A 27,651-nucleotide genomic window follows, 5' to 3' on the forward strand; every position below is an offset into this window, starting at 1 on the left:
TATTACAAGAGTGTCAACGATAACTGCTAGCGTTCACATTTTCTTAACAATTGCCGAACAGCACCTGCAAGTACAGTTGCAGCCCAGCAATTAGTGCTATTGCAGCAGCGTTAACGTGTGGTATCGCAAATTGCCGAGCTGCACATGTACTTGTAGGTGCAGCCTCGTAATTGTGGGAAAAATGTGAGCGCTAGCTGTTGCCGATAGAGCTTCTGCAATAGCACCCCTTAGTTAGAACTTCAAAACATGCCAGCTGCCACAGAGGTGATAATAAATTGGCTGGCGGCAACGTGAGAATGCACAGCCACGGCGACCGCAAAGGAATGACTCCCTGCTTTTCCTGTTGATATGGATGGGAGAAACATAGAGCCACCCTCTCCTGGATTGGCTCCAGCTCCAGTCACCCAGCAGAATTAGCCAATGAAGCTATGCAGATGCAGCATCCTAACGCTGCAGAGGAGGAGCCGGCCACGGTATGGGGATTGTGGGAGTCATTAATAGAGTGCATTGAACTCAATAATAACACAGTAGGCAGTAAGCTGCCTCTACTGGTAGTTGCAGGCATCCAGAGTTTTATGTTTTAACCCTTTCCAATCCACTGTCTGACGTCTAAAGACATTATGATTTAAGGCTGTACACCTCCGAGGATGGAAGACATCCGTCGGGGTTCTCTTACTGTATATTGCCAGCCTCTCTGCTATAGGAGCCTATCCAACGTGTCACCTCATGCAGTACTGGCTTTAGCCAGCAGATAGTGTCATTTTTTAGCGGCAGAAAAAGACTAAGCCCCCTAGGAAAACCAGGATACAAATTGGATTGGAAAGGGTTAAAAAGGAAACTGTCATGTTATCTAACATGCGGAACATGCTGCATAGATTTGCAGCTGCATTCTTGCTGATCCTCCGCATGGAAATTCCATGGCATTTACAGTAGCAGAAAAGTGGATGACATTTTGAAAATCTCGCCCAAAAGCCGCGGAAAAAATCTACACAAAACCCATGCAGAAATGAACATGTGGTGCACAATTTAATTCTGCAGCATTTCAATTTTATTGCAGTTTCCACTGTAGAATTGACCTCTTGTCAATGAAGGGGAAGTTCCGAACAAAAATCCGCAATAACACCTGCACCGAACAGTGCGGGTTTGAGGCAAACTTTCCACTGCAGATCTGCTGCAGAATGTTGGCTGTGGCCATTCTGCAGCAAATCAGCTCTGAGTGGACCCAGCCTTGGGGTATATTTACACATAACAGAATTGTTGTTGATTTTCCACAGAGGAAAATTCCACAGCAAAACCAGCAGCATTTCCGCAAAAGACACAGTCAAAATACGCATCATCGGTGTGGATTTTGACTTAAAATCAGCTGCGCTTCTGCAGCTGATTTCAGCACATACCCCACTCCCTGTCACCCCCAAAGTCTTTGCACTGTCGACGCCTCCTTCACCAGGCCCCCGGCGGCCTCTAGTGAGCGCAGCACTGCTGGTCAGGTGGCCGCCAGTTGCCTGGAATATAGAGGGTAAAAAATCATACGTTGTGATAAGCCACAGCCCCTTTGGTAAGGGTACCCCGCGCTAAAATCTTTTCGCACGGGCGCCCCAAGGCTGGAAAGGTTGGGAAACACTGCATTAATCTATAAGTATTAAATCTAAATCTCCACCTAGTCGCTTTCCATCTGAACGTTACCAAACCAATTAAAAAAATGAAAACCAAGACTAAAAGTAAACTAAATCAACACAGCCGTCATCAGAAACAGCTAATTATTTCAATGTATGAATTATCTACATTCTGCATGCAAAAAGATTTATGAGTTTGCAAATCAGTGATCTAATTCTATATTTATGGTTACAAGACGTCACATTTTCCATAAGAAGCTTGAGCCTCATGCTGCCTAAACCTCATTGTAATGGTTTATAAAGTCCTATTAGCATTCCGGATACTAAACTGCTCCCGGAGCACACCTCGATACTTTTGTAGCGAAGTCTAATTGTCAGCAGATGTACATTGGGAGGCAAACATGCAAGCATTGAAGAGTATGTACCAACTATAGTTTTTAGAGGCCAACAAGAATGAGTCTGGCAGCCTGAAAATACTTCTCAGCTTGGTCTAAAAAACCTTTAACTAAAGAAAAATAAATATCAACTGTTCCCAAAAAGGAAATTTATTGAAAACAAACAAACACACAATGACATGCCAGAATACGTACAGTGCTGCGTGAAGAGAACTCGAGTAAGAAAAAAAAACAAACAATGTTGAGAATGGCCCCACTTACCTAGCCCTTTCCCTAGCTGCATCCTCTCGTGCTCGCTCTTTTTCTTGCCTTTGCATCTCTATTCGAGCTTCTTGCTCTTTTCTTTTCATCAGCAGCTCCTCAACACGAGCCTGGCGTTCTGCTTCCAGCATTCGCTTCCGTTCCTAAGCAGGAAATACAGGAGTTATGTGCCACCAAACGGTCACAGTTTACTGTGCTGGAGACTAAGGTCCTGTTTACACAGACCAATGTTCGTCAACGAATGATCCTTACCCTGTGTAAGCAAGGCAGCAATCAGTCAATGAACAAGCAAGCGCTCGTTCATCAGCTGATCACATCTTTTGTGCAAGTCAGAAAAATTCTGCGTTTTTGGAAGCACATCTTCCCTTGTGAATGGGGAATTTGTTGCTGACAGCAAAGAAAGTGCATGGAGCATGAACAATCATGTGAACATCATTTGTTTTCTATACAGTTTGAATTGGCCCGTGTATAAGGCCAGGTAAATGAGCGCCGATCTCAATGATTGATGTTCGTCAAACACCCGCATCAGTCCATGTAACAACAGCTTATTTAATTGTAATCCACATATCTAAAACAGCTTGCGGTTTTTCCAATTTTTACCTGCACAGCCTCATCACGAGCTTGCTTCTCTTCCTGCCGACGTTGCCGTTCTTCCTGTAGCTCATTCAGCCTTTGCTCATATTCCTTTAGCTTAGCTAGGACATCATGGCGCTTGTTTTGAGCTTCTAAGGTATTAATGAAGGCAATCTCATTTACCTGTAAAATTAACAAAAATTCAGTATTGATGCTTAATCTATAAAAAGCATGAAGCACCAAAAAAGACATATATTGCTATAAAGAGTGGTTTTAATAATTATATAGGACACAGCCTTTGGATAGCATAAATTTGCTATGTACGCTCTTTAGTTACGGCTGCTTCCTAGCTCTTTTCCGTTAAGCTATGATTAAGTATTATTTAGATGCACTGTCTTAAGGAAATCTAAAAATCTTCTGAAATCTGTCTCTTGTTTCATAATATATCCAGACTATTGGCTCTATCCCCTCCCATGCTTTACACTGTAGCTCTGCTGCTTCAGACTAGCTACCCATGATCTCACCCGGAAGATGATGATTTCAACTGACAGCAAAGATAGCAAGAAAGCATGGCTTGACAGGCAATCTGCAATGGTAATCCTGGGGGGTTTTAGAAGGCTCCCGTTTGCCATGGCAACCGCACGGCACCCCACAATCTCATCACGGGGGAATGTAAGGAACACATTGGCACCACATTGTATCGAGCACGATTGTCCCCCGATCCCTATCCATACAAACCCCGAACTGTATGTCCTGGAGCATTAAGGGGTTAATAATCTGCTATACTAAATACTTTAAATATACTGTAAGTAACCAGGCAAAGCACAAAACACAACATTATGAGCATAACCAAAGTATAATTAAAGTTGTATTCCCAATTCGGCTTTTCATAGCCGACATGGGAAACCACTACTCTAGTTACTGGCCAGTAACTATGAAGACAGCCGATTCCTTCAGTGCAGTGCGGTTTGCATAGCTCCCATTGAAGTGAATGGGTGTTACACTGTTTCTGTAACTTGAGGAGTTAAGCAAACAGCGTAGTGAGCTGTGCTACGCCATTTCTGTAGTTCTTATTAACTTCAATAAGAGCTACCCAAACAACACTGAGAATGGGATCCCCCTGTCCTCCTTACTGCACCCCTCACAGTGAGAAGGAGAGTGAATGGAGTGCAGCCACGCATGTTTGTCCAGCGTTCCATTCCATCTGACATCACTGTGGGTGGGAGAAGCACCCCCGCCGTGACAGAAAGAGGGGACACGGGTCCACCGTTCTTGAGATTGGCGCAGATCCCAGCAGTGAGACCCCCACCGATCACACTTTTATCAACTATTCTATGGATAGGTGATTAACGTTACTTCTGGTACAACCCCTTAGAGGGATAAATATTCGAAGTTAAAGGTCCAAAACTTGTGTTTTAAAACTACAAAGTTTTAACACAAAAAAAAGGGACATTTTAAACACTGCAACTATGGCTGTGACACGGGTCACACGGCCCAATATCACAATGTAGCCTCGCAATCTTACAATTGAACAGAACTCATCTAAAAATCTAAGTGAAGTTGGATTTTTTGGAATATGCAGGTCACGGCAATTGGTGAGCCGCAATACAAGCGCACTCAGTTCTATTACATAGCAGAATTGCAGGGCTACACTGCAATCTTTGGCTATGCGACCTGTTTCATGGTCATAGTCGCCATGAAGCCCTAGTCGTATTTGTATTATGCTAATCATATGACCACCACTACTACCAAGAGGCATACCTTGGCTTCCTCCTCTTGAGCCTTCTTCACAATGGCTTGTAACTGAACTTCCCGTTTAAATTCTGCATGAAGCAGCTTCTCATCCATCATCTTGCGCCTCTGCTCAAGTAATTCCTCCTTCCACTTTCGGACATCTTTTTCCTATGTTACAAAATACTCCATTAGAAAAAAATGAAAATTGCAACAGTGACAAACATTAAGTTAAAGAATGTGGAAATAATCAAAAAGCATTAAAATGTCACTTTAATTAATCAGTGTCAAAATGAGAATCTTCCTGCAAGCAAGTAATGCAACTAGATTGGTTAACACTGATAAGACGGGAGTTGGATGGCAGGACCAAACATATGTACCTAATTATTACAGATACAGAAAGGGCTAGGAGTCGTCCCTCGTGCTAAGCTTTAGAAGCATCAATCCACTTACTGTATATAAATATTACTGGTGTAAGTCTTGAAATTCAAAAATGAGGACTGATATGTTAACAAAGTCTAATGAGGTGAATGACTCTTGAAGGGCCACTCCGGTAATTTTTTTCCCCATTCATTATGTAGCTAGCCTCCAGTATATAGAAATCGGCTACGATTACCTTGGATAGTTATTTCTTTCTATCTGAAACTCTTGGCCTCCTTCTTCTCAGGTGGTCATGTCATCTCAATTCTGACCAGCTCAGATTGACTTGGTGCATTCGGAAACTAATTAGATGCATTCGCAAACTAATTAGTTTTGCAGTCAGCAGAATATCTGTGTGATGCTATTACATGGACATTACCACAGAAGCTCTTTAGCCGGGAACACAGACAATCCTATCACAGTTATAATAGAGGAGATCACAGCTTATCTTTCTGACTGCATTCTCATGGTCTGTAGTTTATTTAGGGGACTATAGAAGGTAATGATAGTGTCTTCCCTGCAGCATAGACGGTTCAGTCTGCAGGCTGTAATGTGCTGATGCATCATGGGGTTGATAGCACAGAATAGTGAAATCAGAATGGTGCCTGATAAGCATCAGATAGGAGGTGTGTTCCATGGAAGAGACTACAATATACAGAGGAGACATCCAGCATGTGACAGGCAATCAGATAAGGGGGCAGGGATGGAAAAATGTGTTGCCTATGGAGTGGCCCATTAAACATGTTGTTATAGAGAGAGTATTCAGAATGCTAAGTTGTATTTCTGTGCAATAACTGTGTTAGTACAGAAAGCAGGTCTGTTTGGCTTAGAGCGACTTTACAGGATTAGAAAGATAGGTCTGATTTCTTCCAAAGAGAGTCACGCCTGTCTATGAGTTGCGTCTGGTGCTGCAGCTCATCTCCACTGAAATGAATAGGGAGAAATGTGCTGCTGTGGAAGGAAGCAGCCATGTTTTTCTAATTCTGGAGAACCCCTTTAATTCACACATCATGTCAGTTGCATACATGGTTTGACTCATAGCAAATATTGGATACGTGTCCTGAAAACAAAGGCCAGACAAAATTCTCTGTCCATCAATGTCCCTGTGCATTTGGTCCCTGAACAGGATTCATTAGGGAAAATAGATTTTGCAGCCTGGTGTGCGACCGACATTGTGGTTCTGAAGAGTGACATAATATTGTGTTATTGAATCAGTGTAAGGCCGCCTGCAGACGAGCGGGTCGGATCTGGTGGCGAGAATTCTCGCCGCGGGACCCGACCCGAGCACCTGCAGGGATGAGCGCGTACTCACCCGCGCCCGGCGGCCCCGGCTCTTTCATGTGCCGGCTGCCGGGCAGCCGGCGCATGCGCAGACCGGAGCCGCCGGCTGCGTGAGTGACGTTTCTGTGCGAGGCTCTGCGAGCCCCGCACAAAAATAGGCCATACCGCGGCCGTCTGCATAGGAGTGCGTTTGTTAACGCAATCCTATGCAGGCTTTGAGCGGCGGAAATCCCGCCGCGGGATTTCCGCTCGTCTGCAGGCGGCCAAAGGCCCAATGTTCATGGGCAGAATTGAATTGCGGAATCCACGCGGGGCACCCACACGGATGATCCGCAGTTCAAGCGGCTCATAGACAAACATGGGTGTCCGCAGCTGAATTTAAGCATGCAGATTTGTTTTGCAGATTTTTTGGTCTGGAAAACAAATCCCAGCATGCTCTATTTTGCTGTGGTTCCCGCAGGGACGACTTCCATTGAACTCAATGGAAGCCGTCCGATCCGCGGTCCGCCCGCAGCTGACACTGCAGACGGGCTGCATATCCTGTGGGAAAGCAGTAGTTTTAAAAAAGAAAAAACTCTAGGGCATGTGCAGCGGCGTGCCGGCCGATGCTTCTGCTCACATCCGCAGTGGAGAAGCTAGAAGACCCGCACAGCCATGCAGAGGAATCTGGACAAGTAAGTAGCGTCCTCCGCCGTGGGCAGGGTGGGATTCCGCTACAGGCTCCCACTTGTGGACGTGAGGCCGTACAGTTTTAGAAAGGAAACTTAATCACATAAGACAGCCCATCTGAAATACTATGCAACACTAATGACATACTGATGCAAAGCAAAAAAAACTTTTGGCTCCATCTGTATTTCAAACAATCTCCATAGACCTCAATGGGCATTTTCCACTCACAAAATGGATGAAAGAAGTGCATGCTATGGATTTTTAGAAAAGACTCCGAATTTATAGGGGCACAATAATAACCTTCATAGATTAAAGGGATTTTCAGAGATTTAAAAAAGGCAGGGAGCAGATAAAGGAGCAAAAGAAAGAAAAAAATGCCATAATCACCTGTTCAATTGCCTCCGCTGTCCAGTAGCACCACTCTAGTCTCTGCTGTAGCAGTCATGTGCCAATCATCGTTCATGCAACCCTCAGTGGTCACATGCTGCTCATGCACAGACATCCGTTGTGCGCGGTCACGTGAGTGATGATTGGCACATGGCTGTAAGTCACTTCAAGGATCAGAGCGGTGGGGACCTGGACCAGGGAGGCCATTGAGAAGGTGACTGGCTTTTTTTTCTTGATTTTATACTTCTATCTCTCTTCGGTCACTTTTTTGAAATCTCAGAAAATCTCTTTAACATTACTGATAAAAAAATACGCTTTGTGAAAAAGGCCTAATGACCAATTTGCCCTCGAAACTCCATCCTCACCCTTTCCAGAAGTTTTTGAAGTTTAAGAGCTTTCTCTTCTCGCAACTTCTCCCTCAGCTGTTGTGCTTTTCGTTGTTTCTCTTCATGCTTCTTTTTGGATTCAGCAATTGTCCTGCAAAGGAGATGGCAATTGTGATCTGTGACCTGACCACTACTCAGGGAGCTGCACTGAAGTAAAATGTGCTCCTACAAAGAATAACTTGACCCTTCCCCCTGCAGCCAGTTTTGGCCTTCCTGACCAAGCCCCATTTTTTAAATCTGACATATGTGTCACTTTAAGTGATAATAGCTTTGGAATGCTTTTACTTCTTCAAGTGATTCTGAGAATGTTTTTCGTGACATGTACTTTCATGTCGGTAGTGAATTTTGGTCGATACATTAAGCATTTATTTATTTCTTGAAAATCCAAAATTTACAGAAAATTTTGAAAGATTTGACATTTTCAAACTAGGAATTTTTCTGCTTGTAGGACAGATAATCATACCAGGCAAAATTGCTAATAAATAACATTTACCATATATTGCGCTGTATGATGGTACCCTCTTGAAAACGTCCTTTTATTTACTTCGGACATCAGAAAGCGTACAAGTATAGGGGCAGTTTTTCTAATGTTGATGAAAATATCCCAAATCTGTTTTTTAAGGGACCAATTCAATTCTGAAGTGACAATGAGAGACCTACATATTAGAAATCCCCAGAAATCATCCGATTTTAAAAAGAGCACCCCTCAAAGTTTTCAAAACGGTATTTACAAAATCTCTTAACTCTTTACGCGTTTCACAGGAACTAAAGCAAAATCAAGGATAAATGTGAAGATTTCATTTCTCTTGCAATTTTCGATTTTAGTAACTTTTTTCTGTAACACAACCGAAGTTACCAGGTAAACAAAAATCTGCATTTATTACCCTGAATCTGCAGTTTTTAAAGATATCCCACATGTGGCCGTATCATGTAACACGACTCACACACAGGCTTTTGACATTAAGGAGCACCTTGTGAATTTTGGGACCTCCTTTTTATTGGGCCAACTTTTCGTTGACCTTCAAAGAACCAACTTTTAGTAGTTTTCCGCCTGCCACACTGTGTAAGGGCTTGTTTTTTGCGGTATAAGATGAGGTTTTCATTGGGAACATTTTGGGATGTAGAAGGCATTTCTGATCACTTTTTATTGTATTTTTAAGAGACGAGCTGTCAAAAAACCCCCCACAATTACTACTCCTACCAATAAAAAGCATTTTTTAAAGAACTTTTTTTCTTGCATCACCATATTCAATGATGTCATGAATGGCTGTGATTGCCTAACGCCAGACTAAGTTAGCCAATCAGAGTATCAGCTTTCTGGAGGCGGGGCATTCAAGCCCCGCTTGCAGAAAGCAATGCTCTGCTGGCATGCACGGAGAAGCGACAGCCTGCAGCTGCACCGCGAGAGGTGAGTATTCATTTTTTTATTTTCCAGACACTGTATACCCGGCGTATAAGACGACCCCTGACTACAGGGGTTAAAAGGTTGTCTTATACGTCGGAAAATACGGTATTTATTTATTTTTTTTAAGGTTTGACTACTTTGGGAGTAAAGAATTTTTTCACCGCAATTTTTTTTTGCCGAATTTGAAGAGTCATACTTTTTTTATTCTTCTGTCTATGGAGTTGATTCTTGCAGGGAGAGTTGACGTTTGCATTTGTAGCACTTAGGAATGCATACAACTACTTGATCACATTTTATTTCATTTATTAAGAGGCACAATGACCAAAATCAGTGATTTCCGTATTGCTTTTCTTCTCCTTTTTTTTTTTAACGGCGTCTGCCATATGGGATTGTAAAATAATAATTTTATAATACCAATTCTTACGAACGTGTCGACACCAATTTTTTTTTTTTTTAATTTGCATAACGCAAAGATGTTCAAAAAAGAAGACGTGATTTAATTTCCTGAAAGCAAGGAAAGCCTTTACGTTCCAATCTTTGTTACTTTATTGAACAAGTTGTTCTCTACTCTCTAACAGTCAAATGCCAGAACATATTCAGCTTTTCTGGACTCCTGTACAGGACGCTGACCTTTTTCTGGAAGGTGAGGACAGCTTTTCATGCATATGGATTCCATGACCTGGTGGCCTAGAGGGTTCTTCTTCTACTATATCTCCCCAGGATGTATTCTGCCTCCAAGACTCACGTGCTACAAATTGAAGCGTACATCAATTAAAACAAAGCCTGAACATCAGGATACAGTTTCAATATTGTTGTCTTAAAATAATATTCTAATTGTCCAAGTCTGCGTCCTTGCACTAAGCACTAAGTTAAGGAGGACATATTGCAAAATTGCAACAAGTGGAACAGCTTTTTATTAATGCAGTGAGCTAATTTAATTACATGTACACCAAATTTACTGTGACATCTTAAAAAGCACCCTTCCTAAAATGAAAATACAGCTGGATATACATAACATAATTATCAGTTGTGTGAAGATCCCTAAGGGCTCATGTCCACGGGGAAAATATGATTTAGGATCCGCAGCGGATCTCCCGCATGCGGATCCGCATCCCATAGGGATGCATTGACCACCCGCGGGTACATAAATACCCGCGGATCGTCAATAAAAGTGATTTTTTTAAAAATGGAGCATGAAAAAATCTGGACCATGCTCCATTTTCATGCGGGTCTCCCGCGGGGACGGCTCCCGCGGGCTTCTATTGAAGCCTATGGAAGCCGTCCGGATCCGCGGGAGACCTAAAATAGGAATTTAAAGCATTTACTCACCCGCAGCGGACCGGGAAGCTCTGCTCTTCCTCACGGCCGCATCTCCCTTGCTTCGGCTCGGCGGATGTGCCGGCGCATGCGCGCGGCACGTCGACGACGTGCCGGCGACGTGCCGCCGGCGTCAGGAATTCATCCGCCGGCCGAAAATGAAGATCCGGCCGTGAGGAACAGCTGACCTTCCCCGCCCGCGCCGGATAGGTAAATGCTTTTAAATTGCTATTTTCGGCGCTCATGTCCGCGGGGCAGGAGGGACCCGCTGCAGATTCTCCATTGAGAATCTGCAGCGGATCTGATTTTCCCCGTGGACATGAGGCCTAAAGGAGCACCCCAGCAAAAACATAATTTTCTATCACTGCACCCTTCACCAGACTGCCTGTCATACTTTGATTTTTATCAGACACCATCCTGATTTTTAGATTTCTCCTTGCTTTCTCTTAGTCCATGCTGTGCTACAAAAACCCATAATGCATCTGCAGAGCATAACATGATTAGCTAGAGCGAGTACCATCTCTGCCTGCTGGGAAGACAGTCTGATTATCATTACCATCTATATTCTCCTAAATGTTCTAAAGATCATAAGCATACAGTCAGGAAGGATAAACTGTCATCTGTTTCATTGCAACTGTGTGACACAAGTCTAATCATCAGTACTAAATGTGACTGCCCTTAGTTTCCCCTTGTGAAGAGATTATGTGGTGTGGTCTATGCAGGTTCATCATAAAGGAGGTTCTGGTGACTCCTGGACAGAATGGAAAGACAAATAATTCCCAGTTGGTCACTATGAGATTACATGACCCAAACTGATTCCATGAATTTTCAGATACAGGGTAATACTAGCTAAATTATATACTGGGGGACTAGCTACATAATGAATGAATTTTTTTTATTGGCGTGGCCCTTTGTTCATCAGCAGTCTCTAAGTTATTTAATCTTAACAGATACTAGATTTCCATTTGTTAGCATGTCTATAGCTGAAGTCACCGAGATTTGCACACATCAGGATTCATACCTAAGTCATACATACAGCTTAGAGGGGTTGTCCAACTTTAAAGGGAACCTGTCACCAGAAAATTAATTTGAAAGCCACCACTGTAGTGAAATACAGCATAACATAAGCCATCCACACAAATGCCTAAAAAAGGCATTTAGCAGTAAAGATAACTCTTACTTCATGGTTTCCATGCACAGTATGCAAATACAATGCCTTGAGTCAAAGAAGCAGAGCCATCATTTCTCTGAGTCAAGATGTCATGGCGGCAACTGGACCCCCTGGATGAGGACTTCAGCGGTGCTAGTGCTGAAATACCATGCATGCCTCCCGCTACATCATCCGGAGCATGAGCATTGAGCCAGTGAAGTCAAGAGATTTCAGCACTAGCAGCGCTGACGTCCTCAGGCAGTGGGTGGCGCTGAAAGGGAGCAGAGGCTCACTTCCTGCACAGATCAACTCTGTGCACAAGCACACTGGTCCGCCGAACGGCATGATGGAAGCCTGCTGATCTACAATTTTGGCCTATCCTAAAGCTAGGCCATCAATAGTTTAACCCCTTTTATTGTACCCAATACAGCCCTCTAATGCACTTCCTGTCACTATGCTTCAGACCTTTCATTTCATTCATGCATTCAAGAAGATGGAGACTAACTGTGCTCTAGGTCTTTCCAAGATACAGAAGTAATGACATTCTAGGGACTGGGGAAGGATATGCAGAAATTCTCTTAAAATGTAATTACTACACGTCGTTATCCCCAGCAACCAATACCACAAATGTATCTACGACTCCTGACAATAGCATATCTCCTCCCTAAACAGTAGCGGTTATCATTAGGCAATCCTCCTTGACATCTCAGCCATACAGACCCGCAGCCTCTAGTTGGTTTGCCAGGAAAATAAATCTGCCATTGAACCGAGGAGATTCCACAGATTTTCACTTCATGTTTTCTTTCCATACCTTCATAATCTGCTAACACCTCATTCCAGTCCATGGACATGCCACTGAATGACATACTTCCACTGCCGATGCTAGCCTGAAATAAATCAGTAACAACATGAAAAACATGATATACTAATGCTTCATAACTATTGCTACTACTTAGGCCAGGCTTACATGACCGTGTTGGTTTTGCGTGCAGAATGTAGCCATTTCCCATAGGCGGCCATGTTGCTGCTCGAACGAATTGTGTAAAATACGCATGCAAGAAAAATCGCAGGATGTTCTAATTTGTCACGTATTACGCGCGTATACACGCCAAGATAGTGCATGGTGATAGCGCCACAAAGCAAGTACGCAAAGTCATTGTGTACTTACTGCGTGCCGTGCGCATTCCTTTCGCAGCAAATTATGGCCGTCTAAGCCCAGCCTCAGATCCAGCCAGATATGGAGGAGATTCTGGCTTATGTGGCTGCATCTTTTTACTGAAAAGGATGACTATCTTTTAAATCAAATTTATTTTATTGAACGCCAACCTGATTTTTCATTATTCGTACATCAAAACACACAAAACACAAACGCTTCACAAAACAAAAAATAACAGTCATATTAGGTCAGGAGGAAATAAGTAACTTTATAAACCCCTCTCCTTGGAACAGCCTCAGACTGCATAGATATTACTATATCTAGCATATCCCTCGGCCTTATAAATAAAGGTAAGTGGTATTTAGCAATCAAATCCACTCTCATCACAGACTTTCCAGCAGTAAGTATGAAACCACATCCCAGGCATTAATTCTCCACCCACGCTTAACCCAATGGGTTTAATATTATTCCCCAAGCAGTATGGATGATGCTAGCCATGGATGACAAGTGGCTTTGGATTTATGCTTAGCCTTGGCACCAATGAACAAATTAGAGGTCAATGGAGGGCCCTCAAAAATGATTTCAGGGACCTAGGGTCCAAGCTTAGGGCGCGGACCTCCAGGGTAGTTTTCTCGGAAATACTACCTGCACCTAAAGCCACACTAGAAAGGCAGCAGGATCTTAGGGAGGTAAACAAGTGGCTCCGGAGTTGGTGTAAGAAGGAGGGATTTGGGTTCCTGGAGAACTGGGCTGACTTTGCTGTCGGCTACAGGCTCTACCGTAGGGATGGGCTGCATCTTAATGGGGAGGGTGCAGCTGTGCTGGGGGAGAAGATGGCTAGAAGGCTGGAGGAGTGTTTAAACTAGGGACTGGGGGGGAGGGCAAAAGGAGAAATAGTGGGGTAGCCAGTGTAGATAGCGACCTGGGTCAAAGAAATGGGAATGGGGGTCAAGCAGGGGGGGGGGGGTTAGTACAGTTAGAACTGTGAGGTCAGCCATTAGTACGAATAGCAACAAAACGAATTTAAAAAACAAAAATAACGATATCAATTGTATGACCACAAATGCACGAAGTCTGATTGGTAAAGTGGGTGAGCTTGAAGCAAGAATGACTGATGAGAGTTATGATATAGTTGGAATAACGGAAACATGGCTAGATGATAAGTGTGATTTGGCGGCGAATTTACAGGGGTACAATCTCTTCAGAAGACACCGAAGGAACCAGAAAGGGGGAGGGGTCTGTCTGTACGTCAAATCAAACTTAAATCCGAGACTACGGGAGGACATAGGGGTAGGAGAAGAACAGGTGGAATCTCTGTGGGTAGAAATACAGGGAAGAAAAAATAACAAAATCCTGATAGGGATTTTCTATAGACCACCAAAAGCAACAGAAGAAACTGAAAACTTACTATTAAAGCAGATAGAAGAAGTGTCAAACCGCAACGAAGTAATTATCATGGGGGACTTTAATTATCCAGATATAATATGGGAAAATGAGACCTGCAAATCTTACAGGGGTGATAAGTTCTTGAGAGTAATTAAAGATAATTATCTGAACCAACTGGTGCAGGAACTAACAAGAGGGAGGGCCATTCTGGACCTAGTACTAACTAACAAACCGGACCAAATAAAGGGGGTACAGGTTGAGGGGCACTTGGGGAACAGTGACCACAATATAATCAACTTCTAGCTGTCATTCAATAAGAAGCCTTATCAGGGAGCGACAAACAAACTAAACTTTAGTAAAGCAAAATTTGATGAGCTTAGAACTGCTATAGGTAACATTAAATGGGACAACATCCTCAAAAATGCCAGTACGGAGGACAAATGGGAAAAGTTCAAAAGGATCCTAATCACTTCATGTGAACAGTTCATTTTCTTTAAAAATAAAAGAATCTCAACCAAAAGGAAACCAATGTGGCTCGACAAGACGGTAAGAGGGGCAATAAACGAAAAAAAGAAAGCGTTCAAACTACTAAAGCAACAAGGCAGCAAAGAAGCGCTAAAATCATACAGGGAAAAAAACAAAATATGCAAAGATACGATCAAAATTGCCAAGGAGGAGGCAGAAAGACTGATTGCCAAAGAGAGCACAAACAACACAAAACTATTTTTCAACTATATTAACAGCAAAAGGATTTGCAGGGAGAGCACTGGCCCTTTAACAAATAATGCAGGGGAAATCATTGAAGATGATGGAGGGAAGGCAAATCTATTAAATAGTTTCTTTTCAAGCCTATTCACAGACGAAAAGGAAATGCCACACGAGATGCAGGGGAATAAAATAAACCCCTCGCAAAATATGTCATACCTAACGCAGGAGGAAGTGTGGAACAGGTTAAAGAAGATTAAAATCGATAAATCGCCAGGCCCAGATGGAATACACCCAAGGATACTAAGGGAATTAAGTGATGAGATAGCTAGGCCGCTATACCTAATATTTCTAGACACTGTGTTAATCAAGACCGGTGTTATACCAATGGATTGGCGCATTGCCAGCGTGGTTCCAATTTTTAAAAAGGGGACCAAAAGTGAGCCTGGCAACTACAGGCCGGTAAGTCTCACTTCAGTAACGGGAAAAATTTTCGAGGGGATTCTGAGAGACGCCATCGATGAGCACCTCAAGGAGAACAAGGGAATAACAACTCACCAGCATGGATTCATGAAGGGTCGCTCATGTCAGACAAATCTGATCAGTTTCTACGATGAAGTAAGCTCAAAGCTTGACCTGGGAGAGTCTATGGATCTCGTATATCTGGAGTTCTCTAAAGCGTTTGACACCGTGCCACATAATAGGCTAATATACAAAATGAGACAGCTTGGATTGGGTGAAAACGTGTGTAATTGGGTTAAAAATTGGCCCAATGATAGAAAGCAGAGGGTGGTAATAAATGGCTCATACTCCGATTGGGCCACAGTCACTAGTGGGGTGCCACAAGGTTCAGTATTGGGCCCCATTCTGTTTAATACATTTATCAATGACCTGATAGAGGGACTGCACAGCAAAATTTCAATATTTGCAGATGACACAAAATTATACAAAATAATTAATGCAGTGGAGGACAATGTGCGGCTACAAACGGACCCTAGATAAGCTGGGGGCTTGGGCAGAAAAATGGCAAATGAAGTTCAGTATTGATAAATGTAAGGTTATGCACATGGGCAGCAAGAATGGATGTTACCAATATTCACTTAATGGGGTACCGCTAGGGAAAAGTGATATGGAAAAAGACCTGGGGGTACTAGTGGACTATAGACTAAACTGGAGTAACCAATGCTAATCAGCTGCTGCAAAGGCAAATAAAGTTTTGGGATGCATTAAAGAAGTATAGGGGCGAAGGATGAGAACATTATCCTTCCATTATATAAGGCACTTGTCAGGCCTCACATGGAATACTGCGTACAGTTCTGGTCACCGCTGCTCAGGAAAGATGTTACAGTATTGGAGGGGGTTTAAAGAAGGGCAACTAAACTAATACATGGAATGGCGGGACTGGAATACCCAGAGAGACTATCCAAATTGAGATTATTTACTCTAGAAAAAAGAAGGTTAAGAGGCGACCAAATAACCATGTATAAGTACATGAGGGGACAATACAAGGATCTCTCCCAGGATCTGTTTATACCCAGGACTGCAACGGTAACAAGAGGGCATCAGCTACGTTTAGAGGAAAGCAGGTTTCATCACCAACATAGAAAGGGGTTCTTTACTGTAAGAGCAGTTAGACTGTGGAACTCTCTGCCTGAGGACGTAGTGATGGCAAAATCCTTAGAGGAGTTTAAAAAGGGACTTGATGTCTTTCTGGAGAGGAAGGATATTATAAGCTATAAATCTAAGATTATTTGTTAATCCGGGTATACAGGCAGGTAGGAACTATTAGGGGTGGATCCAGGGAACAGTCTGATTGCCATTAGGGAGTCGGGAAGGAATTTTTTCCACAAAAGGGCTATTGGTTTCTGCTCTTGGTTTTTTTTGTCTTCCTCTGGATCAACACAGGAGGCTAGACAGGCTGGACTAGATGGACATTGTCTTCATTCAGCCTTACGAACTATGTTACTATGTTTTTGTTTTCTTGTAAACCCCCTTTTCTAATCTAATTAGAACATTGATTTTGGACTCTCAGAGTAGGCGGCTCAGCTCATTTCCAATGAAAGGTTATCAGTAGAGATGAGCGAGCACCCAAATGCTTGGGTCCGCGTTATTCGAGCCAAGCTTTTCGTAAAATTTGAGAGCTCTCCATTGACTACAATGGGAGACTCAAGCATTTTTGTATGTGGGACGCCGGGTGCCGAGCTTTTTTTCCCCTAGGTTCGTTCGTTCTCTCTCTCTCTTTCTCCCACTCCAGCCAGCCAGACAAAAATTTTGCCAATGACGCACGCTGCGTCGCGGCGGGGCCAAAACAGGCACGTCACAGCGGGGAGGAGCCAAAAACTGGGGCGAGGTCGAACACAGCTTGATGCTCGTTCGAGTAACAAGCACCATCGAGTACACTAATACTCGAACGAGCATCAAGCTCGGCAGAGTACGTTCGCTCAACTCTAGTTATCAGTTTTCTTGCTTGGTATAGGATATGGGACATAGCTATACTTCGCAGTCTATCTTCCAAGTCTAGGGTTATCATACCCAACAGACACACTTTGGGCTCGGCAGCCAAGGAGACCCCATAGACCTCCGTTATAAGATGTAATACTCCCCTCCAATAGGCGCCCAAAACAGTACATTCCCACAGCCTATGCATCAAGCGTGCATTCGCTATATTGTGGGCAATTAGCATGGGAACATACTCCTATTTGACTACAATTATAATTGCTAATTAAACCTATGTGCATATTTACAATATATAAAGTCTTCAAGGGAACATAATATTACTAAAACAGGAGATTGATGTCTTGTGAACTAAGGCTCAGCCCACACCAGAGCTCCAAGGCTACGGTTTATAAAGATATTCTGGATGTGCTTCTAATGGATCCTAGCAGACCTCATTCCCTAAATAAGGTATTAGATTGTGGTTCACTTTGATATCAGGAATAGTACTAATACAGTAATATAGAGCTGTGAAAACATTGATTGAAATCAGTTTCTGATCTATAAAGACAAATCATATTTATATGAACCTGAGGAAACACATTCCTTTCAGTTATACTTGCATGGATTTAAATGGGTTGTCTCACATATAGATATTAATTTACTCTGTCAAATCACCAAAATGTAACTATTTTGAAGTTAGAATCATTTAAAACAATTCTCTTGTGTCTAGATATTGCTGTTGTGCTCCATACTTGTGTTGGCGCCCTCTGCTGTTCTTTCGATTCCCTCTTAGAACGTGCACCTCATGCGGCAGAGATGGTGGTCACACATAATCAGTAATACAACCCCATCACCGGGACCCTCTTGTACACAGGTGACAGAGGGAGTCTTCTCATTGTGTAGGTCAATCAATACGAATCACACCACTAAACAAAGTATTTTCTCATTAGGTGGACTGTGAGGGAGTGATAAGAACACTAGGGGGCACTGTAACGAGCAAATAAAAGCAATATCTAGACGCAGGAGCTTTTTTTTTTTTTTAATAAATCCAGTTATAAACTTGTTGTTTAGGGTAATCTACTAGTATAAACAAATATTTAATCATGGGATGGCCCCTTTAAGGAGCAAAGTGATCTATTACCCTTATCTCCTATGTGAGAAAGTAGCAGCCAACTCATTTAAAGTGTAACTGTGCTTTTGAAAAAATATTGACATGTCATAAGGGCATCTAAAAGTTTTGATCACTGGGGGTACGGGTGCTAAGACCACTACCAATCGCTAGATCAAAGCAGCTGCAGTGCTTGTTGAAGATGGGCTCAACACAAAGTCTATAGCTAGCGAGCTGTGACAGTACATGGGCGAGCGCTGCAGCTGCTTTGCTCTAGTGATCATGGCGGTCTTGGCACCTGGACCCCCAGCAATCAAAACTTTTCACGTGTTCTTATGACATGTCAAAAGTTTTCAAAAGTGCAGTTAACTTTAATAACCAGCAGCAACAAAACACTTGCTATAATTTGCTATCAGTCTTTTACACTGTTGAATTTTTAGCACATTTCTATAATTCAGAAACATAACATGCTGTTCAAAGACCAGAAATCACTCAGGGTTATAAATATGCAATAATAAGGAACACTTGGAAGGGGCAAATACATTTTCAGAGAACAGCACAATATAAAACTGTAGTTCTGTACTATAAATGTTATATGAATCACTCTTTATAAAAGCAGGAGCAATCTGATTAATAAGAAAAGCTTGCAGGGCTGTTGAAGAATGCAGGCAGCTATTAGGGACAGCCTATATTCTGCTTGTACAGGCACACACAGAGGCCTCAGAGACGATGATGCTCTATTAACAGAAATCTCATTGAGAAATGTGCATTTTTGTTACATCCAATACATCCAAATAATAGCCATTAATAGCCAATATTTGTTTTCACTAAACGATTCAACGTATCCCACAAATGCAATTCCCCGAGTGTCTCTATACAGTGTTATACAGCAACACAAAACAGTGGAATATGCATTGGAGATATAGACTATTCCCACAACAGTATATCAAAGTGACTACAAAGCAGAACGCACCGAGAACTCGCTTTCATTGTCTATTTCAATGTCATTTTCTTCCGCTTCAATCTCTCTGGTTAATTGCTCTTCTTCTGCTATAGCACTGGCTATGGCCTCTTCATTGGCTTTCTCCAGACGATCAGCAAGTTCTTCCTTCTTTGCGAGAACCTCCGCCATAGACTATAAGCAAAAATAATAGCACAAACAGTGAAAGAAATCAGGACCATCGTAAAGAAATGCAAGTAATACAATAGTCATTCACCCTTAAGAGACATCTGCAAGCAACGATTTGACCCCCTCAACTATGGTGGTACCAGTATTTGGATTTCATCATGATCTCCACTGGTAATGCCAGCATCCTGCTGTGAGCATAATCTTGATGAAACAAAGATTTCTTTTCTTCATTCAATTTGCATAATAGAAACATCACAGCTAATGCAGGAAGCTATTTAAATCAGCAAAAGAGATAGCTCTTAAAGGGATTGTCCCACTTCTAGGAAGCAAGCAGTTCTTTACATTGCACAGTGGCCCAGGTTGGTACTGCAGAAGTGAATGGCACTCAGCCTGCAATACCAATCCGACCACTGCACAATGTACGGCGCTATCTGCTTCCTACAGTAAAACAGCTAGAAGCGGACAACCTCTGTAAGTATCTTGTGTATCATGATCCACTTTGAAAATATATGCCTATATTTTTCCTTTATATAAGTAGATCATCACAATACAATGCATCTTTAGTGAGAGGTCGTCCATAGTGACTTCACATCACATCATCTAACGGCTCCTGCACTGTACACATAGGACTAGAGCCATCATACTGTCACATGTAAACTGCAAAGACAGCATAGATATGGTTTCTGTAAATAGGATGCAACAGAAAATCTCTGCAAAAATTCATATGACCTACAAGCAAATATCTACAGCACATGCGGGGGCATAATGACCAGCAGCCACACATGCTACATGACATTCATGCAGTTGTTGCGCTATACAATGGGTTGCTTGCCTACTAAAACACACAACGGAAGAAACCTTATTCAGAGTTGGTTTATGAATCGTTACAAACCTTTATATTTCAAAGAATTCTAACACAATTATTAAGAAAATGCTAAAGATTTCTCAGAGAATGTTTTTTTTTGGGGGGGGGGGAGGGGGAAGACAACCGTACAAAGTTGAAACACTGACTTCCTATTAACAAGTGCATATAGGGCGTGACTAAATGCCAGTCATAACTGACATTCATTGCAAGTAAAAGTAAACAGAGTCTTATTTTAAAAAGCTGCAAATACGGGCTGACACCCACTAGCGATATTTTTTATCTTGCGCTGCGAGAGCAAGTGAAAACAGTCGCCTGGCAGCGCAAGAAAGCCACCGGAATGAGACCGGGATATCGCCAGCCTTTTCAATGGGGCCAGCGGCAGCAGCGCTAGCCCCATTGAAAAGATATGGAGAATACCGCGGACTTCTGCCACAGCTGTGACAGCTGTGGCAGAAGTGCAGCATGTTATCCCATTGCTTTCAATGGGATCTGCGCTGCTGCCGGTCCCATTGAAAGCAGTGGTTTTTGTCAAACCCTGCAGTACGATTTTCGGGGAAGGGCTTGAAATATAAGCCCTTCCCTGAAAAATCATCAATAAGTGGTAAAAAAAAGTTTTAAAAAAATTACTCACCTCTCCGACGCTCACACGCGTCCTCTGGCTGGCTCCTTGACACTGCTACCCAGCACTTTCAGCAGGCGGAGATTTAAAAATCCCTGCCTCCTGAAAAGGCTCTGCTGATTGGCTGAGCGCTCAGCCAATAACAGCTAGTGCTTAGCTAGTGGCTGAGTGCTCAGCCAATTACAGATAGTGCTTAGCTATTCATTCATGAATAGCTGAGATAGTTCTATTTTTAAATCCCCGCCTGCTGAAAGTGCTGGACAGCAGTGTCGGGGAGTCAGCCGGAGGACGCGTCTGAGCGGCGGAGAGGTGAGTAATTTTTTTTACCACTTATTGATGATTTTCAGGAAAGGGCTTATATTTCAAGCCCTTCCCCGAAAATCATACTGCAGGGTTTGCCAAAAACCACTGCTTTCAATGGGACCGGCAGTAGAGCCGATCCCATTGAAAGCAATGGGATAGCATGCTGCACTTCTGCCACAGCGGGGAAGTCCGCGGTATTCTCCATATCTTTTCAATGCGGCTAGCGCTGCTGCCGCTGGCACCATTGAAGGGACTGGTGATATCCCGGCGTCATCCCGTTTTTTTTTCTCGCACTGCGAGGCGAGAGTTTTCACTTGCTCTTGCAGCGAAGTGGAGAAAAAAATGCAAGTGGGTGTCCGCCCTAAGGGAGATGGAATAATACCTCCACAGTGCCACCTATTGGAAGACAGCATTCCTTCAAGCCAAAGTTAGACTCTTTATACAAGCCTTGTAACAATGACTGGGAATTAAAAGCAAAGCCAGACTCCATGTACAGACAGCTGTTTCAGGGTATTTGCCCTTCATCACTGTACAGTAGGAGTCTGGCTTTGCTAGTGAGAGGCCTGGGATGGAGGTCAAAAACACTATATTTTCTTCTTAGGGAGAGCACCTAAACAGTGAGTGAGGAGACTCAAAAGGCCATTCCTGCTCCTCTGGGTAATATGCAAATAAGGGAGATGGAAAAATACCTCCACAGTGCCACCTATTGGAAGGCAGCATTCCTTCAAGCCAAAGTGAGACTCTTTATACAAGCCTTCTAATAATGAGTGGAAATTAAAAGCAAAGCCAGACTCCATGTACAGACAGCTGTTTCAGGGTATTTGCCCTTCATCAGTGTAAGTGGGAGTCTGGCTTTGCTAGTGAGAGCAGCATGTATTGATGAACCCTTCCTGTTAGCTGTCAACCAGTGGATGACAGCCACGATGAATTGCTGCAGTTCTGAAGGAGGTCCACCATGCTAGATGGGGGGTGTCTAATAAAGTGGACATTCAGAGTAAAGTACTCATTAAACCAATATTACTAACTAATAAGATTCTCTTTATAAACGTACTGCTCAGAAAACTGGGACACTAGGACACATGCATTAGCATAAGGTAAGAATGAAGAAAAGCAAAAAGTTACACACAATGACACAATGTACCAAAAACAAGAAAAAGTTATTGGGTTCATCTTTTAACCTTTCTTTTTAAAGATCTGTAACTACAATGAGGAGAAGAATTTACCTGTTCTGAACAAGTACACCACGGGAAGAAACATTTTGACAGATGAGAAAAAGACAATGTTAGGTCACATAATCTAGTCAGAAATCCCCATTCTCCCCTTGGGAGAGGAACCTATTCATCAAATACACCATCAGCCAAAATATCTTTCATTCACTTACTGCAAAGTCAAACTCACAAATCAATCCAATCGTAATGTTCACCTTTCACTGTACCATCTGGCAGTATTTCTATTGGATTCCGAACATAAGGCACACATATGAGAGTGCAGAACTAGGCATATCCAAGGGTACTACTTGTTTTGGCGACCTGGTGAGTTTCCGAAGACTGAAGCTGGCCACACAAAACACATTAGAGGAGTCACTTATGGCAGTGACCGGTCCCCCAAGGCAAAAAGATACCAAACCTGAGCCATAAATATAGTGCTTGTGGCTTTCCAAAAGTTGCTCTCCTGTAGTTGTACAAGGTAGCTGTCACACCTGTTAGGCCTCATGTCCACAGCGCACACGAATTTCCGCAGCGTAAGACCTGCGAGTCAGTGCGGAAATTAATTATAAATGCTTGCCAGCAATCGTGGATGCACTGCGGATCGTCCGTGCAGAAAAAAAAAATCGAAGCCCAAAAAGCCTGTTTTACCCCTACTCCCCACCTCCCCGCTTGGTCTCCAAGCAAGCAGAGAGTTCTCCTCCTACAAATCCGCAATGCATCCGCAATTAAATTGCGAATGCACTGCGGATCGCTTGCTTCCATAGAGATCAATGGAGCCCATTCACATGGAATCCGCGGTAAAACGGAGTATGCTGCGATTTCTTTTCCGCACAAAACAAAACTGCATGTGTGAATGGAGGTGCGGACGCTCCATGCTTTCCTATGGACAACTTGAAGTGCGGATCTTCCACACGGGAGCTGATCACGGATTCCGCAAATCAAATCCGCCTGTGGACATGTGGCCTCAGGGTCGGTTCAGGGTTTTTGACTCTCCGTTCTTGGCAGACAAAAAACTGAAATAAAACGGATCCGTTTTTACCCCATTGATTTCAATGGGGCTTCAAAAATGTGGAAAGCAAATGGAAAGGCTTCAGTTTGCTTTCATTCCATCAGGTTTTCGTTTTTTGGACATTTTCCCCTCAACAAAACGGAAAGCTGACAGAACGGAAGAAAAGAGAAGTCTTTCCGTTTGCTTTCCTTTATTTGGAACTCAAATTAAATCAATAAGGAAAAAACAGATCCAATGTTTTCATTTCTTTTTCAGTTCCTCCAAAAAAGAGACGGAAACCCTGAACTGACCCTAATGCAGCGTGACAGCGGCCTTCATAGTATAAAATACTACAAACTCTGTAGTAATGTAATGGATAAGAGTTGCCCTTCCTCTATGATCATCTGCATCTCATCACTGCTTTTTCTCCCAATCAGACTTTTTTATTGAATGCATTGTGTTTTTCAGGATTCACCCCACACAGCTACAGCATGACAAAGAATAGCGAGAGAAAAAGATTTGGCTTTAAAAGGAACAAAAAAGGTGAAATGTCCTTACCAATTTTCCAGCACTCACGTTTGAAAGGTCCAGATCACTACTGCTCCTCCTTCGCCCCGCAGGGTCTATGCTGCAAGTGACCTCAGACTTTCGCATCTTTGATAAAGGGTCCAGAAACACAACAGGGATGTCCAGACAGGGCAGGGAAGGGGTGGTTTGCGGTGCAAATTTTCCTGTGCTCTTTAACTCTTCTAAAGCCTTGTGGACAGTAAACTACAGAGAAAAATGACACAGTAGTACAAAGTCAACACTGTTACTAAATTATTCAAATCTTCATAGATTCCCCTATCCAATACACAAATCCCCATGTTATGCTAACTTGTTCCCCTTGTTTTCTCTTGGCAGCCTTTTACAATTACGATCCGGAGAACATGAAATCTACTTATTGCATACTAATATAAGAGAATAAATACTGGCAAATTGATTTTCATGGAACTTAAAGGGGTAGTGTCACGGCTGAGATAGCATCTAAATGTACAGTAAATAGGTAGATGAAAAAATGGTTAACTATATTGTATTAATAAACAATTGCTCAATCCTGCATTATTTTCCTGCCTAGAATAGACGTTATCCTCTTTGAGCTCTGTTGTGCGAGGACACAAGCACCTCATCTAGACGTGATACCACCAGACTGCCCCAGTACATTAGAGTGCCCAGATTACATGGTCAGCTCTGGGCAGCACAAGGCACACAAGCAGGGCAGACTGTAAGTGCATGGAAACATAGCTTGCTTCCGAGTACACTAGAACAGTCCTGCCCTTTGTCTGTGGACCTGGGACTATGTACCAGGCTGCTCTGAATTGCAGTCACATGTTGATAAACTGTAAGCCCACCTGCCAACGTGGACACAGCTGCACAATGCAAGTAGCCTTTGGAGGACTGAAAATAGGTGAATGAGTGCAAGTTTGGCAAATACAAAATTACTAAAAACTATCAATAGTCTTCCTGTGTATATACCTCGTTTTTGGCAGAAACAATCATGAGATAACGCTTTAATGTGAGGTCTTCGTAGTATTGTTGAAAGGATAAGCAATATTTACAAAAATGTGCAGACGGATTCCGCATGCGGGATCCCACAGAAGAATCCGCCCCTGTGCTCGGCCGGTGACCCCCAAATACCTGTCCACAGGCTTCTTATCTGTAATACGGATTTGCCGGCGGGCGCGTCGATGCAAATGTGCAGTACAGATAAGGCCGTGCCATCCTTAGGTGATGACGTGGATCCCACAAACTTTCCACAATAATGACTGCGGAAGGGCCATGGGTCAACCGGCTTCCATTGACTTCAATGGAATCCGTCCGTGTGGAATCTGCCTAGGAATAGAGCGTGCTGCGATTGATTTCCGCTCCTGTGCGGAAAAAAATGCTTTTCTATTGCATGTCCTCAGTGATTTTGGAGCCACAGAAGGCATTATATGTGTGAGTTACATCGAGTGCGGTATGTCAGAAATGCTTTTATGGTAGCATACCTCCATTATTCGGCATGGATTGGAGCACGTCGCTGGAACCAGAAAAAAACGGGAAGGTACAGTAGGGTCCACCTGCTCCTAAGTCTGTGCCCTATTACAGTCTATGCAACGGAAAGGGCAGCATATTATGGGGACTAAGTACACTGCACTATTAGGCCAAATCATACAAAAAATATCGAAGCGTAACAAAATGCGAGAGGTCCCCCTATTCTCTCATTTGCTGCTGTGTATCTGGATGTATATATGGCAGCCATCAAGCACTGAGGAGAGGAGTGGAAAGAGACCATGGGAGCACTCCCCTCAAGGTGGGTTTATATCTAGGAGTCTGCTGTATTTTTTGTCATTTATTGGACATTGAACATTGTGCAGTAGGCTTTTCCCCTTAATATGTGGTCCTTAAAGGGGTATTCCAGAAACTGGGCAAAACTTCCCTAATCTTTCCATTTATTTCCATTATTCCAAACATTCCAATCAGCAAACTGAACTTTAGTACCTTTTTTTGCTGACCTGCGCCACCGCTACTTTCCAGCCAGCTTCAGATTTCCACATTGTTATTTAAAATGGGTGTCGGAGAGTGTAAAAACTCCATCTGCCACAATGCCTCATTGCCAGTTACTGATGAGTGCGCAATCACACCTGTACAAACTGTGAAGTCATTACAGACATTGAAGGCACTGAGCATGCCTGACCAGTAAAACAATGGGAAATACAGGTCATAACCAATTAGTCCTGATGGAGAACTACGCAGGAAGGGAGAAGGCCACAGGTAAAGCCATGTCTCTGCAGCATTGTAAAAAAAATGTCAGAACTTTATATTGCAAAATTTCATATCATCGCCTTGTGAAGAATATAACTTTCCCTTTAAAGGGGTTGTCCCGAGGCAGCAAGTGGGTCTATACACTTCTGCATGGCCATAATAATGCACTTTGTAATGTACATTGTGCATTAATTATGAGCCATACAGAAGTTATAAAAAGTTTTATACTTACCTGCTCCGTTGCTGGCGTCCTCGTCTCCATGGTGCCGACTAATTTTCGCCCTCCGATGGCCAAATTAGCCGCGCTTGCGCAGTCCGGGTCTTCTCCTCTTCTCTATGGGGCTCCGTGTAGCTCCGTGTAGCTCCGCCCCGTCACGTGCCGATTCCAGCCAATCAGGAGGCTGGAATCGGCAATGGACCGCACAGAAGCCCTGCGGTCCATGAAGACAGAGGATCCCGGCGGCCATCTTCAGCAGGTGAGTATGAAGACGCCGGACCGCCGGGATTCAGGTAAGCGCTGTGCGGGTGGTTTTTTTAACCCCTGCATCGGGGTTGTCTCGCGCCGAACGGGGGGGGGGGGGGGGGGGTTTAAAAAAAAAAAAAACCCGTTTCGGCGCGGGACATCTCCTTTAAATCACTGGAATGCCCCACTAAACAGTGGCTTGGTTTCCTATTCCCAATCATTGTTTTACAGACTTGATTTGAAGGAATGCTGCCATCCAATAGGTGGCCTATAAATAATTTTGATAAATGAAGAGCAATTGCTCATGCTACTAGTAAAACTCATTTAACCCCTTGAGTGGCAGGTTTCCTACCACCCTGTCGTGCCCACCAGGGCAGGTTTTTTAAAATGGTCTAATCATTGAATTTCAACTAGTTTTGCAGTTGCGTCTCAAGAGCCATAACTTTTTCATTTTTCCATTGACTAGGCCATATAAGGGCTTGTTTTTTGCGGGACAAGTTGTGATTTTTTAAACAGGGGGGAGGAAAAAAAGAAATGGGGAAAAAAGAAAAAAGGGGCCATGTCATTAAGGGGTTAAATAATGTATTAACTTCCTTCTCTGGGTCATTACGACGCACACGGATACCACATGTGTGATTGTATTTTTGATTTTTTACAAAGTAAAGGGAGACAAGTGTTTTTTTAATTTATTTAATAATTTTTTTACTTTTTTTTTTTTTAATTTAAAAAAAAATTTTTTTTTTTGTCCCTTTAGGGGACTTCCACAGGGACCCATCAGGACCCCTGATCACATTCCAGGGGTCCGATGGTGACAGCCCTTTACATGCTGCAGTGACAGCCCTTTACATGCTGCAGTCACATAGACACATAGTCACATAGACTGCAGCATGTAAAGGGTTAACACAGCAGAGAT

General features: G+C 43.1%; 1 protein-coding gene across 2 annotated transcripts in view; it reads right to left on the reverse strand.

The window, feature by feature from the left end:
* SCAPER (S-phase cyclin A associated protein in the ER) overlaps nt 1-27,651 on the reverse strand; it is a 218,932-nt gene that overhangs the window by 129,749 nt on the left and 61,532 nt on the right. The window contains exons 9-16 of one of the 2 annotated variants that reach the window (XM_066592259.1): nt 24,068-24,262; nt 19,353-19,514; nt 12,400-12,475; nt 9,752-9,869; nt 7,696-7,807; nt 4,604-4,744; nt 2,870-3,025; nt 2,270-2,412 (exon numbers count right to left, since the gene is read on the reverse strand). In XM_066592259.1, coding sequence (XP_066448356.1) covers nt 2,270-2,412; nt 2,870-3,025; nt 4,604-4,744; nt 7,696-7,807; nt 9,752-9,869; nt 12,400-12,475; nt 19,353-19,514; nt 24,068-24,262 — 1,103 coding nt within the window. Of the gene's footprint in view, nt 1-2,269; nt 2,413-2,869; nt 3,026-4,603; nt 4,745-7,695; nt 7,808-9,751; nt 9,870-12,399; nt 12,476-19,352; nt 19,515-24,049; nt 24,263-27,651 lie in introns of both variants that reach the window. The other variant, XM_066592258.1, reaches the window with a different exon arrangement.

Source organism: Eleutherodactylus coqui, chromosome 2 (assembly GCF_035609145.1).
Source record: "Eleutherodactylus coqui strain aEleCoq1 chromosome 2, aEleCoq1.hap1, whole genome shotgun sequence".
Taxonomy (NCBI): domain Eukaryota; kingdom Metazoa; phylum Chordata; class Amphibia; order Anura; family Eleutherodactylidae; genus Eleutherodactylus; species Eleutherodactylus coqui.